This window comes from Ovis aries, chromosome 16, assembly GCF_016772045.2.
Source record: "Ovis aries strain OAR_USU_Benz2616 breed Rambouillet chromosome 16, ARS-UI_Ramb_v3.0, whole genome shotgun sequence".
Taxonomy (NCBI): domain Eukaryota; kingdom Metazoa; phylum Chordata; class Mammalia; order Artiodactyla; family Bovidae; genus Ovis; species Ovis aries.
In genome coordinates, this window is record NC_056069.1 from 58,945,849 (window position 1) to 58,958,462 (window position 12,614).

At 48.7% G+C, this 12,614-nt stretch overlaps 1 protein-coding gene across 3 annotated transcripts in view; it reads right to left on the reverse strand.

The window, feature by feature from the left end:
- The window catches only part of TRIO (trio Rho guanine nucleotide exchange factor), a 355,580-nt gene that overhangs the window by 141,955 nt on the left and 201,011 nt on the right, over positions 1-12,614 (reverse strand). For all 3 annotated transcript variants that reach the window (XM_060400268.1, XM_060400269.1, XM_042233930.2), the window contains exons 12-14: positions 8,408-8,577; positions 6,607-6,781; positions 692-887 (exon numbers count right to left, since the gene is read on the reverse strand). In XM_060400268.1, the coding sequence (XP_060256251.1) occupies positions 692-887; positions 6,607-6,781; positions 8,408-8,577 (541 nt within the window). The remainder of the gene's footprint in view (positions 1-691; positions 888-6,606; positions 6,782-8,407; positions 8,578-12,614) is intronic.

Genomic DNA, 12,614 nt, shown 5'->3' on the forward strand with positions numbered 1-12,614 from the left:
CGACTCCATGGACTGCAGCCCACAAGGCTCCTCTGCCCATGGGATTTTCCAGGCAAGAGTACTGGAGTGGGGTGCCATTGCCTTCTGCTGCTAAATTTCTAACACTACAGTCCCTCCACGGTTTTGAGCCTACAGTGACATCTGCTGGTAAAATGTAAACTCAGAAAAAAAAAAAAAAAAACAAAACAAAGGACATGAAAATATTTTCTTGGGGTTTACTTTTCATTCATGGAGATACAACAATAAATCATTTGTAAAACAAATCTTCATGCCACTTGAATTAACCTGAAAGAATGTTAGGGGGAAGTACACTAGTCATAATGTTAGATGTGACCACATCATGCAAGTGAGGGCTTCCCTGGTGCTCAGATGGTAAAGAAACTGCCTGCAATGTAGGAGACTGGGGTTCAGTCCCTGGGGTGGGAAGATCCCCTGGAGAAGGGAAAGGCTACCCACTCCAGTATTCTTGCCGGGAGAATCCCCATGGACAGAAGCCTGGAGGGCTACAGTCCATAGGGTCGCAAAGAGTCAGACACGACTGAACAACTAACACATTCATTTTCACGTGGGTGAAAGCAAGCACACGTCTCCATGCAGAGAGCAGGTGTGACACCTGAATCCCAGGGTGAGTGGCCCGCAGAGCCGTCGCCGAGAGGAGCCCCGGCCGAGGCGGGGCGGGCGTGCTGCTCACCGGAAGCCTGCACCTCGTTGACGTACTGCAGCAGGTCCTGCCCTTGGTGGATGACATCGAAGGTCAGGTTGTTCATGGTCAGGGCCTTGTCCGCGTGGTGCTGCAGGCGCTGCTCCGCGATCGTGAGGTCCTCCGTGTCGAAGTCGTTCATTTGCTGAGAAAGCTCATCGTTCCAAGACTCCAGGTCTGAGATGATCTGACAGGGGAAATCATCTGCTTAGGACCAAGACGTGAAGAATGAAAGCCTGCTGTGCCACCTCTCAGGGCCGGGTCAGGGAGGAAGAGATGGCTGAGACTGCACCAGAAGGACACAGAAGCCAGTGGACGGGGCTCCTACTGGCCAAAGACAGGACAGTTAGACCCTAAAAAATGACCACAACTGAATCAAATACACTGACTATAAAGAAGCCCATTAACTCCAGAGAAGAGCTGAAATCCAAAAAGTTAATGAAAAGCTCTTTGGTTCTGATTAAAAGGAATCAAGCTTTATCCTCAAAATTGGTTCTTAAAGGAGAAAACTAATTATTCAAGCACAAAATGATGAAGCAAAGTTCCTCTTTATGGTTAAATCTAGCTATTAAGTGTAGAAATAATAAAATTAGAAAACTTCTAACAAAAAATCCTAGTAAATCACCTATTCAGGTCAAGGTCATCGGTACCTAGTGGACTATCAGAGAGAGGCTGATAGGGCACCTCCTGGGATTGCAGACTACCCGCAGCATTCCTGAAGAAGGGGGACCAGACAGGACACAAGCCACCTTGTGGAAGAGCCAAGTAGGGTCAGCTGTGGAGCTTTGGGAACCAAAAGGAACCCGAATCTGATTGGGTCTTTCCATCTACCTTCTTTGGAGAAGGAAATGGCAACCCACTCCAGTATTCTTGTCCGGGAAATCCCATGGGCAGAGGAACCTGGTGGGCTACACAATCCATGGGGTTGCAAGAGTCAGACACGACTCTTGTGACTAAACTACCACCACCATCCACCTTGTAAGGTTATAGACAATGCCAAGGAAAGAAACATGGTTAAACAGCCTAGTAGAAATCAAGTGAAAAAAGGCAAAATGTGGGACCTGGTTCTTTTGATACTTGTTACTTAAACGAGTCATCACACAGAAAAAAAGAGAAGGGCAGAGAGAGACACTTCCAGATGAAAACATTACCCACAAATGCAGGAGCAGACCCCATGTGCCTCCTCTCTGCAGCACTTGTAGAAATCTGAACAGAGGCTGAGTGTTAGCAGGTAACAAAGAAACACTCTTAAACTGGCAGGGTGCTTGGGACGTGGTTATGTAAGAAAATGGCCTACTTTTTAGAGGTACTTACAAAGTCTCTAGGAGTGAAACACTACCAGCTGGTTGAGTTTTTCCTCTAAAACACCATAGCACAACAATATCAAAAGGAGGATACTTGGTAAGATGGGCAAATTCATCGAATTTAGACGACAGGCACTTGGAAAGGCACTGTACAATTTTTGCTACTTTTATGTAGGTCTGAAAACTTACACGATATACTTTTTAAAAATAATGACCAAAATTATAAAATCCAGAAAAGAGGAAAAACTTTCTTGTGAACAAATATTATCTCTACATTTCCCATGGGTCCTAATTTCTTTTATCCATAGGAGCTATTGTGAAATTAATTTGAGAATGTGAGTGTTTACACAGAATCCAGCTGTGAGATGGGAAAGAATAAAAATCTTTAGGCTTCTCCAAATTCCTATTGCCTCAATCTCCCTGATTTCTTCTTTTATTACTGGGTCTGCATAATATATGTGTCTGTTACATTAATATGTTCATTTGTAAGTTAATTCACTTATAATTATATCCACTTGCAAATTAATAATTTTAAACAATGCCAAGTTAGACATAAACCGAGAAGTCCCAAGGAAAATACTTTTTAAAAGGAAAAAAAAATTACCATAACTTTAACCTTGATCTCTATTCTAAAGGGAATTTTCTTTCTTAATGTTTGTTTGCTTTCTGACCCTGAGGGAGAAGAATTAGGTGTGGTGATAAGTTACAGACTCAGCCACAGTGCTTCACACAGACAACGTCAGGCTCAGAAAACACTCAAGAAATGGACGATAAACAAAGATCAATGTGCTAAAAGCAGCAGGATTCAAAAACACTCACTGAGCACAAGGAAACCCTGGCGACGGCCAGGATCAAGGAGCATCAGGAAAAATCCTGTCCCCACGTTTGGCATTACGGCTTGTTAATCATCACGCAAGCCAAGAAAATAAACCTGTGGCAAACACGAAGCTCAAGAAAGTGCAAGGCTTTTTTGAACAGGATTCTTTGAAGAAATAACTCAGATACCACTTCTTTTTTTAATGTATCCGTGAATTTTTAGACAGTCTTTTTCTTTCTAAATGTACAGAGAGCGATGGCTGTTTTCTGTAACTCTCACAGGATGCTAGCATAAGGCTTTGGCTGTTCTTTTCATATCAATGGAACACATTTTATTTGGACTATCTGGAGACTGAAATCCCAATATTCTAAGCTACAGGAAATCCTGCTTCACTTCTGAGAGATGGAAAGGTTATTTCAATTCAAATACAAGTGATACAGGGGATTTTTAAACACTGATGAGGTACCATGAATTTCTTCCATGAGACTGGGCCATGCCTGCTATGGGCAGTCAGATGGGGCATTTTCCCAGACAAGAGAGGAAATCCCAGCAAAGCCTAACATGCTCAGGTTTTCCACATTTTCAGGATTACTCTAGAGAAACAGAAGGCTCTCAGGCTATGACATTTTAAAAGCTTTTAGACTTTCTTTTAGCTGGTCTGTGACTGAACTGTAGGCTGGCTTAATTTCTCAGCTTAGGAAAACACTTATCCCGGGCTGAGACTGATCCACTACGAACAAAATTAGGGGAGGTGATGGAATTCCAGCTGAGCTATATCAAATTCTAAAAGATGAGGCTCTTAAAGTGCTGCACTCAATATGCCAGCAAATTTGGAAAACTTAGCAGTGGCCACATGACCGGAAAACATCAGTTTTCATTCCAATCCCAAAGAAGGGCAACGCCAAAGAAAGTTCAAATTTTCATATAGTTGCACTCCTCTCACACACTAGCAAAATAATGCTCAAAATCCACCAAGCTAGGCTTCAACAGTTCATGAACCGAGAACTTCTAGATATACAAGTTGGATTTAGAAAAGGCAGAGGAACCACAGATCAAATTGTCAACGTCCACTGGTTTGTAGAAAAACCAAGAGAATTCCAGAAAAATATCTACTTCTGCTTCACTGATTATGCTAAACCCTTTGACTGCTTGGATCACAACAAATTGTGGAAAATTCTTCAAGAGATGGGAATATACCAGACCATCTGACCTGCTTCCTGAGAAATCTGTACACAGGTCAGAAGCAAGAGTTAAAACAGGAAATGGAACAACAGACTGGTTCCAGATTGGGAAAGGAGTACATCAAGGCTGTATAGTGCACTCTGCTTATTTAACTTACATGCAGAATACATCATGCAAAATGTTAGGCTGGATGAAGCAAGCACAAGCTGGAATTAAGATTGCAGGGAAAAATATCAATAACCTCAGATATGCAGATGACATCACCCTTAGGGCAGAAAGCGAAGAGGAACTAAACAGCCTCTTGATGAAGGTGAAAGAGGAGAGTGAAAATGCTGGCTTAACACAACATTCAAAAAACTAAGATCATGGCATCCGGTCCCATCACTTCATGGCAAACAGATGTGGAAACAACAGAAACAGTGACAGACATTATTTTCTTGGGTTCCAAAATCACTGCAGATGGTGACTGCAGCCATGAAATTAAAAGACGCTTGCTCCTTGGAAGAAAAGATAAACCTAGACAGCATATTAAAAAAGCAGAGAAATTACTTTGCCAACAAAGGCCCGTATAGGTAAAACTATGGTTTTTCCAGCAGTCATGTATGGATGTGAGAGTTGGACCGTGGAAGGCTGAGCGCCTAAGAATTGATACTTTTGAACTGTGGTGTTGGAGAAGACTCTTGAGAGTCCCTTGGACTGCAAGGAGATCAAATCAGTCAATATTAAAGGAAATAAATTCTGAATATTCAGTGGAAAGATTGATGCTGAAGCTCTAGTACTTTGGCCACCTGATGCTAAGAGGTGACTCACTAGATAAGACTGTGAGGCTGGGAAAGACTGAAGGCAGGAGGAGAATGGGGCAACAGAGGATGAGATGGTTGGATGGCATCACTGACTCAATGGCCATGAATCTGAGCAAGCTCCAGGAGATGGTGAAGGACAGGGAAGTCTGGCCGTGCTGCATTCCACGGGGTCACAAAGAATCGGACACGACTGAGCGACTAAAGAACTACACTTTAAAACAGGAGTTTCGTGAAAGAAGAAACACAATCAAAATAAAATTCTCCCTTTTGCAGCAGCATTAATACAAATAAAGTCAACCTTTTTTTGTTTTTCAAATGCCAAACTGTCAGAAGGAATACTTCGAATAGTGCTTCTGATTGCTTCTTTGTAGTCCCTGATTGGAACTATTTAATAAGCAGCCAAGTTTACAGGAGTAATTTCTGCGAAATGGAGGTGAGAGAGGAGGGCAGCTACGCTGGCTCTTCTGTTCATGCAGCACTGCTCCCTGACCCCGAGACCCCCCCCCCAGTGCTGCTCCCTGACCCCGAGACCCCCCCCCCAGTGCTGCTCCCTGACCCCGAGACCCCCAGTGCTGCACCCTGACCATGGCTAGACACGATGGCTGAGACCAGTGTGTCTCTGCTCTCCATGGCTCCACGTGGATGGGAAAGTCAAGACCAAAGCCCTTGAGCAGGTTTAACCAGGCAACATGGGCAGAGTTTAACTCCTTGTCATCACCGGTTAACAGTTAAGAAGGCCTTTCTTTAATGTAATGAAAAGGCTGACAGAAGTTTAGACAAGCAGCCACGAAAGGCCCCATGAGAGGCCCACATACCAAACTGCCACTTGGGGCTGGGCCGAGGGACCCAGGACCACTTCAGGCAGAGGGTCTGCTCAGCTGAGGGAGCCCTGCACCCCTCTGTCTTCTGCAGTACGCGGGGTCCGGGCCCCCCGCCCTCACGGCTCTGTTCTAAACGCAGGTCAAATGACAAGAGAGCCCGCTCTGCAGACTCTGGCGGGTGGGTATGGGCCACCTGGGATGCCTGGAGGTACCTGAACAGACAGCAGGTAGGCCCCTGCCAGCAGCTCATGAAGCCCTCGGGCTCCAGGAAGCCAGCCTCACCAGGGAGTATCTGGTTCCTCAATCATCCTGTTTCACACACAGATTCAGCGCCATCCAGCGATAATGACTTCTGCTTGAACTTCGTCAAGTTCAAAAACATTAAGTCTTGCCTGGCAGAAAATCAAGAAACTCTTTCTGATGAAGAAAAGAAATCTGTCCTTTCTCCTAGTCACGTATAAGGTGCAATAGTCAATTTTTAGGTAAGAATTACAGGCAACCTGAGAATATTTCTGTGGGGGGAGGGAAAGGTGGGGCGGGTGGGGCGTTTCCTGGGACATAAAACACCATTACTGCAGGCTCAGGGAGCACTCAGGGAGAGGAAGAGGACAGGGTGGGGAGGAGCATCGCTGCCCTGAGCCTCTGCCCCCAGGACGAGGGGACGGCTGTGCGGGGGCCCTGGTCCAGGGTGACCAGCTGCGGGCACAAGGTAGCCCTGTCTGCAGAAGCCCTGCCTCGGCTGCACCCTCACAGCTCACTCGCTTTGCTCTCCTGCTGTGTGGTGTCTGCCCGCTGCCCACCTGCCTCCCCCAGGGCCGAGCCCTCTCACTCAGGGACCGAGCTGGGGTGGGGGCCACTCTGTCCCTCCTCGTCCTCCTGGTGCAGACAGAAAGGGGGGAAGTGGGCGAGGGCGTGGCTCGGGGGCGGGGCCTGGTCGGGGGCGGGGCTGGACGGGGGCCAGGGCCCGCGGGGCACTCACATCAATGGCATCCCGCTCAAAGATGCGCAGCTGCAGGAAGAGCTCCAGCTTGATCTTGCGCTCCTGGAAGAGCTCCTCCATCTGCGCCTGGGCCTCGTCCAGCTGCTGCAGCACTGTCTCGATGTGGCTGATGGAGCTGTTGTGCGGCGTCTTGTTGCTGGAGATGGCTGAGTCCCTGCGAGGAGGCGGGGGTGCAAACAAGAATTGTAAGGGAAGACCTCTCCCTGTCGGGGCTGGGGGGCCGGGCCGGGGGGAGGAGCCGGCAGAAAGCGGGGCTGCAGCACCCAGAAAAGAAGCTGCTTCTCCAGCCCAACCACCCTGGGCTTCCCCAGGGGCCCAGGACACGTGGAGGAACACCTCCCGCTTCTCCTCACAGCCCCTCTCAGAAGCAGGCGGCCAGCCACCACACAAAGCATCCCAGGGAGCTTCATCTTCAGCCCCCTTCCTCGTTAAGTAGAGAAGAAAGAGCTCCTATTCGCTACAGAGGAGGAGATGGCTGGATGACGTCCCCGAATCAATGGACACGGATTTGAGCAAACGGCGGGAGACGGTGAAGGACAGGGAGGCCTGGCGTGCTGCAGTCCACGGGGTTGCAAAGAGTCGGACACGACTGAGCAACTGACCAGTAACAGTTTCTACAAAGGGCAGCGCCAGGTCGGCTGTAAGCATCTCCCTGTGAAGCAGCTCACTGAGCCTTTATCACAGAAGGACTGCCTGACTCTCAGCAAAGCGAGCACCGCGGGAAGACGTCAGCGACCATTAGATAAGCTGACCCTGAGTGATACAGCAGGGGGTCCACATAAAGGTGGCCCAGCCCGAGCCTGCCTCCTGTCTTCCCCCCACAAGCAGCACCTGAGTGTCACCAGAGGCCGGTCCTGCCTGAGCCTGGACTTTCAGGGTAGGGACGCCTACCACATTCTGGAAAACTAGCGTGCTCTGGGCCCCAAGGACGCAGTCCCGGGAGGTTTAAATTCATCTGGTTTGTAAAGAAATTTCAGTCAGTAATAGGTACATGTTAAAAGGAAATAGTAATAAGATCTGAATTCTGGGAAAGTTCGTGTGTTAGTTGCTCGGTCATGTCCGACTCTTTGAGACCCCATGGACTGTAGCCCGCCAGACTCCTCTGTTCATGGGATTCTCCAGGCAAGAATACTGGAGTGGGTTGCCATTTCCTCCTCTAGGGGATCTTCCCAACCCAGGGATCAAACCCAGGTCTCTTGCATTGCAGACAGATTCTTACTGTCTGAGATACCAGGGAAGTTTATTAGTCAATGCCATAAAGAGAAAAATTGTAAAAAGAGTGAAAGAAAACCGAAGGAGGAAAAATAAAGACAGGAGAGAGATGCTAAAGTCTCCTCCGCATGGATGTTATTCATTCTCTGCCTAGCTGGACAGAGAGTTATAGTAAATGGTTCAAAAAAGCAGAGGGGAAAGAGTGCCTCACAGACGTCAGAGCACTGGCGGGGCTGGGACAGGGTTCTGAGATGGGGGTGATGGGTAGAAACAGAGGGGCAGGGATGGGGGCCTGGGACAGGGGTGTCAGACAGAGGGGCTGGGGCAGGGGGCTGGGATGGGCGCAGGGACGGGGGGCTGGGACAGGGGTGTAGGACAGAGGGGCTGGGACAGGGGGCTGCGATGGGCACAGGGATGGGGGCCTGGGACAGGGCTGTAGGGCAGAGGGGCTGGGATGGGGATAGGGACAGGGGTGTAGGGACAGAGGGGCTGGGGCAGGGGGCTGAGATGGGGGCAGGGAGGGAGGTGTAGGAACAGAGGGGCTGGGGCAGGGGCGGGGCCGGCCCACCTCAGCTGCTGGATCAGGTCCTCGCCTTCCTTGATGACGTTCACAGTCACCTGCAGGGTGGTCTGCTGCTGCTGGCCGAAGCGCTTGCTGAGGTCCTGCACGGCCTCCACGGACTCGGCGTACACGTCGTCCAGCAGCTCCTTCTGCAGCTCCTCCAGCCATGTCCACAGCTGCAGGGACAGCGGCGTGAGGGGCCCTGCCCTGCGGCCTGGGGGAGGGGACCGGGGGCAGCGGCTCCCAGGAGCCGGAAGGGAGGCGGGTGGTGGGGGAGGCACCCCGCACAGGAGCGGAACACAGAGCAGGACGCGAGGTGAAAAAACAAACAGGCAGCGAGCCCGGGGGAACCGTCACAAAGGAGAGAAAGGAAGGGCGGGGGGCGGGCAGTGACTCTCCCGGTCCCACCCGACACAACCACGCGCAAGAGGAAATGGAAAAGACCCTCCGATGGCCGGAACCTCTGCTAAACGGAACCGGCATCCTTCCACGTGCCTTCTGACTCTTATTTAGCAGACCGACAGGCTTTATTTTTAGCCAGAGCACTATAATCCATGATCAGTTATTAAGCTGCAGTTCAGACAGGGGGCTTTACATCCCTCAGAAAAGAAGGAAGCGTCCAGCGTGGTGCAATCAACCCGTCTCCACACCCGGCAGGAGATTCGGACGTGACTGTGCCAGGTTCCAACTCCCAGCCCAGGCCACGGCCACGGCCAGAGCTCACAAGAGGCGTGCAGGCTGCGAACATGTGGTCACTGTCACGGCCAGGACCACCAACAAGGTGTCCATGGACCCGGGCGGGTAAAGATAACTCGGGACAAGAGTGGCTCCCAGCCTGGCGGGGACACAGACTCTCGCCCACTCCCAGGAAGCCTACTGCCTCCTCCAAACCCCTGGTCAGTGAGCAGCAAAGACAGTTAATTTAACGGAGCGGGCCCTGGTGGCTTGTAAGTGGTTTGTCTGCAGAGAATATGCTCCCTGCTTCCCCGGGGATGGAACAGTCACCTCCGACGTCTTGTGCTAAGTCGCTTCTGTCGTGTCCGACTCTTTGCCCCTTAGGACTGTAGCCCACCAGGCTCCTCTGTCCACAGGGTTCTCCAGGCAAGAACACTGAAGTGGGTTGCTGTGCCCGCCTTCAGGGGATCTTCCTGACCCAGGGACTGAACCTGAGTCTTATGTCTCCTGAACTGGCAGGCGGGTTTTATACCACTAGCACCACCTGGGTAGCTACAGGTAGGTGTCTTTTGAGTCCCTTACAGATGGCTGGCTGGGCGGCGGGGAGAGGCTTGCCCCTACCCTGCCCTGCCACACAGGCCTCTTGGCAGAGGTAGCACCACAGCTTTACTGAGGCCTCAGTGACACACAAGAAACCGCAGAAATTTAAAATACAGTAAGTTGGCTACATACTAATGAGTTCTGCTCTGAGAGCATGTTCGTACGGCCAATTTGTTTGTAAGTCCAACAAAGTTAGCCTAGGTACTGAACTAACACAACCAGCTATACAGTCCTGTACTGTAAAAGGTTTGTAATACTTTTCACACAAATAATTTAAAAAGAACACATTTTTAATCTTGCAGTACAGTACCATGAAAGGTACAGTGGTAACAGTTCAACAGCAGGTACACGGGCTGGCATCAAGTGAACAGGCAGGAAAAGTCACTGGCCTGGGAAGGGAGAGGAGGTGGGAGATGGCAGAGCTGAAGGACCGTCAGCAATGGGAGACGGGAGGACCAGCTGCAACATCACTCACGCCTCACACTGATGGAACGCACTCACGCATCTCTGAAAGTTCCAAACTTGGAGGTTCGCATGGAGGGAACTTAGTATATACAGGTTCACACATGGGGCACTTACTCTATACGATTTGATGAGCTCTGACGCATGCAGATCCGTGCGAAGGGCAATGAGACTGGGACACGGGTGCTCCCTGACCTCGGGAATCTTCCCGAGGCCCTCAGGATCCCCTCCTCCCCGCTCTGCTCCCCCATCCTGGACAGCCACCAGCCTGCCTTCTGCCACTACAGATTAGCTTCCATTTTCTAAAAGAAATTCTATGCACAGAATCACATTGTAGGTACTCATTTTTTTTGCTCTGGCTTTTATCAGCATCGTTGAGACTTTATCCATACCACTGTGTGTATCAACAGTTCTTTCCTTTTCGCTGTTGAGCGGTATTCCATTCTGTGCCGATGATGCACCGTATCGGCTCAGATGGTGATGACATCTGGGCTGTTTCCAGTGGGGCACCCTGGTGTCTGGCCTCTGTAGGCACCTGCACTTCCGTTTCTTGGAGGCACATGTCCAGGCGTAGAATGGCTGGATCACGTGGTAGGTGTGGGCCCAACTGTTTTCCAAAGTGGCTCATTTCACATCCACCTGCTGCAGTACGCGGGTGCTCCAATCCTGCCACACCCTCACCGATTCCTGATGTGGTCTTTTTAATTGGAGACATTCGAAATGAGTGGTTTCTCATTACAGCTTTAATTAGCCATTCTCTAATGCCTAGTGAAGGCAAGTCCAAGCTAACCTTGTAAGAGTTCTTTTGTTGCTAAACATGCATTTAGTTCAAAACAGAGCACTGGCAGTTGGCTCTTTAAATAGGCTGATTAAATTTAAAAATAAGGGAAGTGCTGGCAAAGGACTTACTTTTAGTCAAGTACTTGGGGCCCTACAGAGTTTATTTTACTAAAAATGTTAAAATGTCAACTTGTGTCGTATTATTTACTCATTTTTGTAAGATACTAAATTTCATACAATCCAAGGATTTTAATTAAAGGCATTTCAGAGAGAGGCTGGTCCAACTCTATGATCTTACAGATTAAAGAAGAGAGGCCCCTAGGTGATACAGCAACCTGCACACATGGGCAAACCTATCAGCAGTGCCAACTCAGGAGCAAAGCCAGTCGAGTATCAGAAAGGAGGCCCCCAGGCCGGGTGACACTTCACACCGATGCTGCATCTCAACACGAAAAAAGCCATTTGTCGACCGAATATGGACTGATTTTACGCACCAGCTATAAAGAATAACATACTCTGGGTTTTTTTCCCCCTCTAAATTCTCATGAACATGGTTACTGTTCAGTTCAGTTGCTCAGTCGTGTCCGACTCTTTGTGACCCCATGAATCGCAGCACGCCAGGCCTCCCTGTCCATCACCATCTCCCAGAGTTCACTCAGACTCACATCCATCGAGTCAGTGATGCCATCCAGCCATCTCATCCTCTGTCGTCCCCTTCTCCTCCTGCCCCCAATCCCTCCCAGCATCAGTCTTTTCCAATGAGTCAACTCTTCGCATGAGGTGGCCAAAGTACTGGAGTGTCAGCTTTAGCATCATTCCTTCCAAAGGAATCCCAGGGCTAATCTCCTTCAGAATGGACTGGTTGGATCTCCTTGCAGTCCAAGGGACTCTCAAGAGTCTTCTCCAACACCACAGTTCAAAAGCATCAATTCTTCAGCGCTCAGCCTTCTTCATAGTCTAACTCTCACATGCATACATGACCACAGGAAAAACCATAGCCTTGACTAGACGGACCTTAGTCGGCAAAGTAATGTCTCTGCTTTTGAATATGCTATCTAGGTTGGTCATAACTTTCCTTCCAAGGAGTAAGCATCTTTTAATTTCATGGTTGCTGTAGTTATAAATAATAGGAAGGATGAAAGCACTATGACTAGAAGAAATCTCTTAATTTGCTTTAATATTTCCCATGAAAAACCTTTTATGGGAAGGTGATGACTTCACAATATATCCAAGTATTAAATCATTATGCTGTATATCTGAAACTAGTATGTGTCGGTTACATCTCAACAGAAAAGCATTACAGCCACAAATAATTTATAAAAACACTTTTCTCATAATACTGAATAACAATTATGAGTGTGGGTTCCGAAGCCAGATTGTCTTGAGTTCCAATCCTGACTTAACATCTCCCAGGGTGTGACTTGGGCAACCTAACCTGGAGCTATATCTTGCAGTTCTCATCCATAAAATGAGCACGGTAATAACAATGCCTACCTCAGGGAGTTACTGAGAAGATTCAACAAGATGATATATATTTCTTCAAAATACGTCAATGTTAGCCACTATTATAGTTTTACTCTTACAAGAATAAGAATCAGTTTTTGAAAGTGTTCTTTCTATGGATATTTTTCAAAACATGCTCCAGTTCCAACCTGTTGTTCAAAATAGGCCACTTATTCTGGTAAATTTAACACTG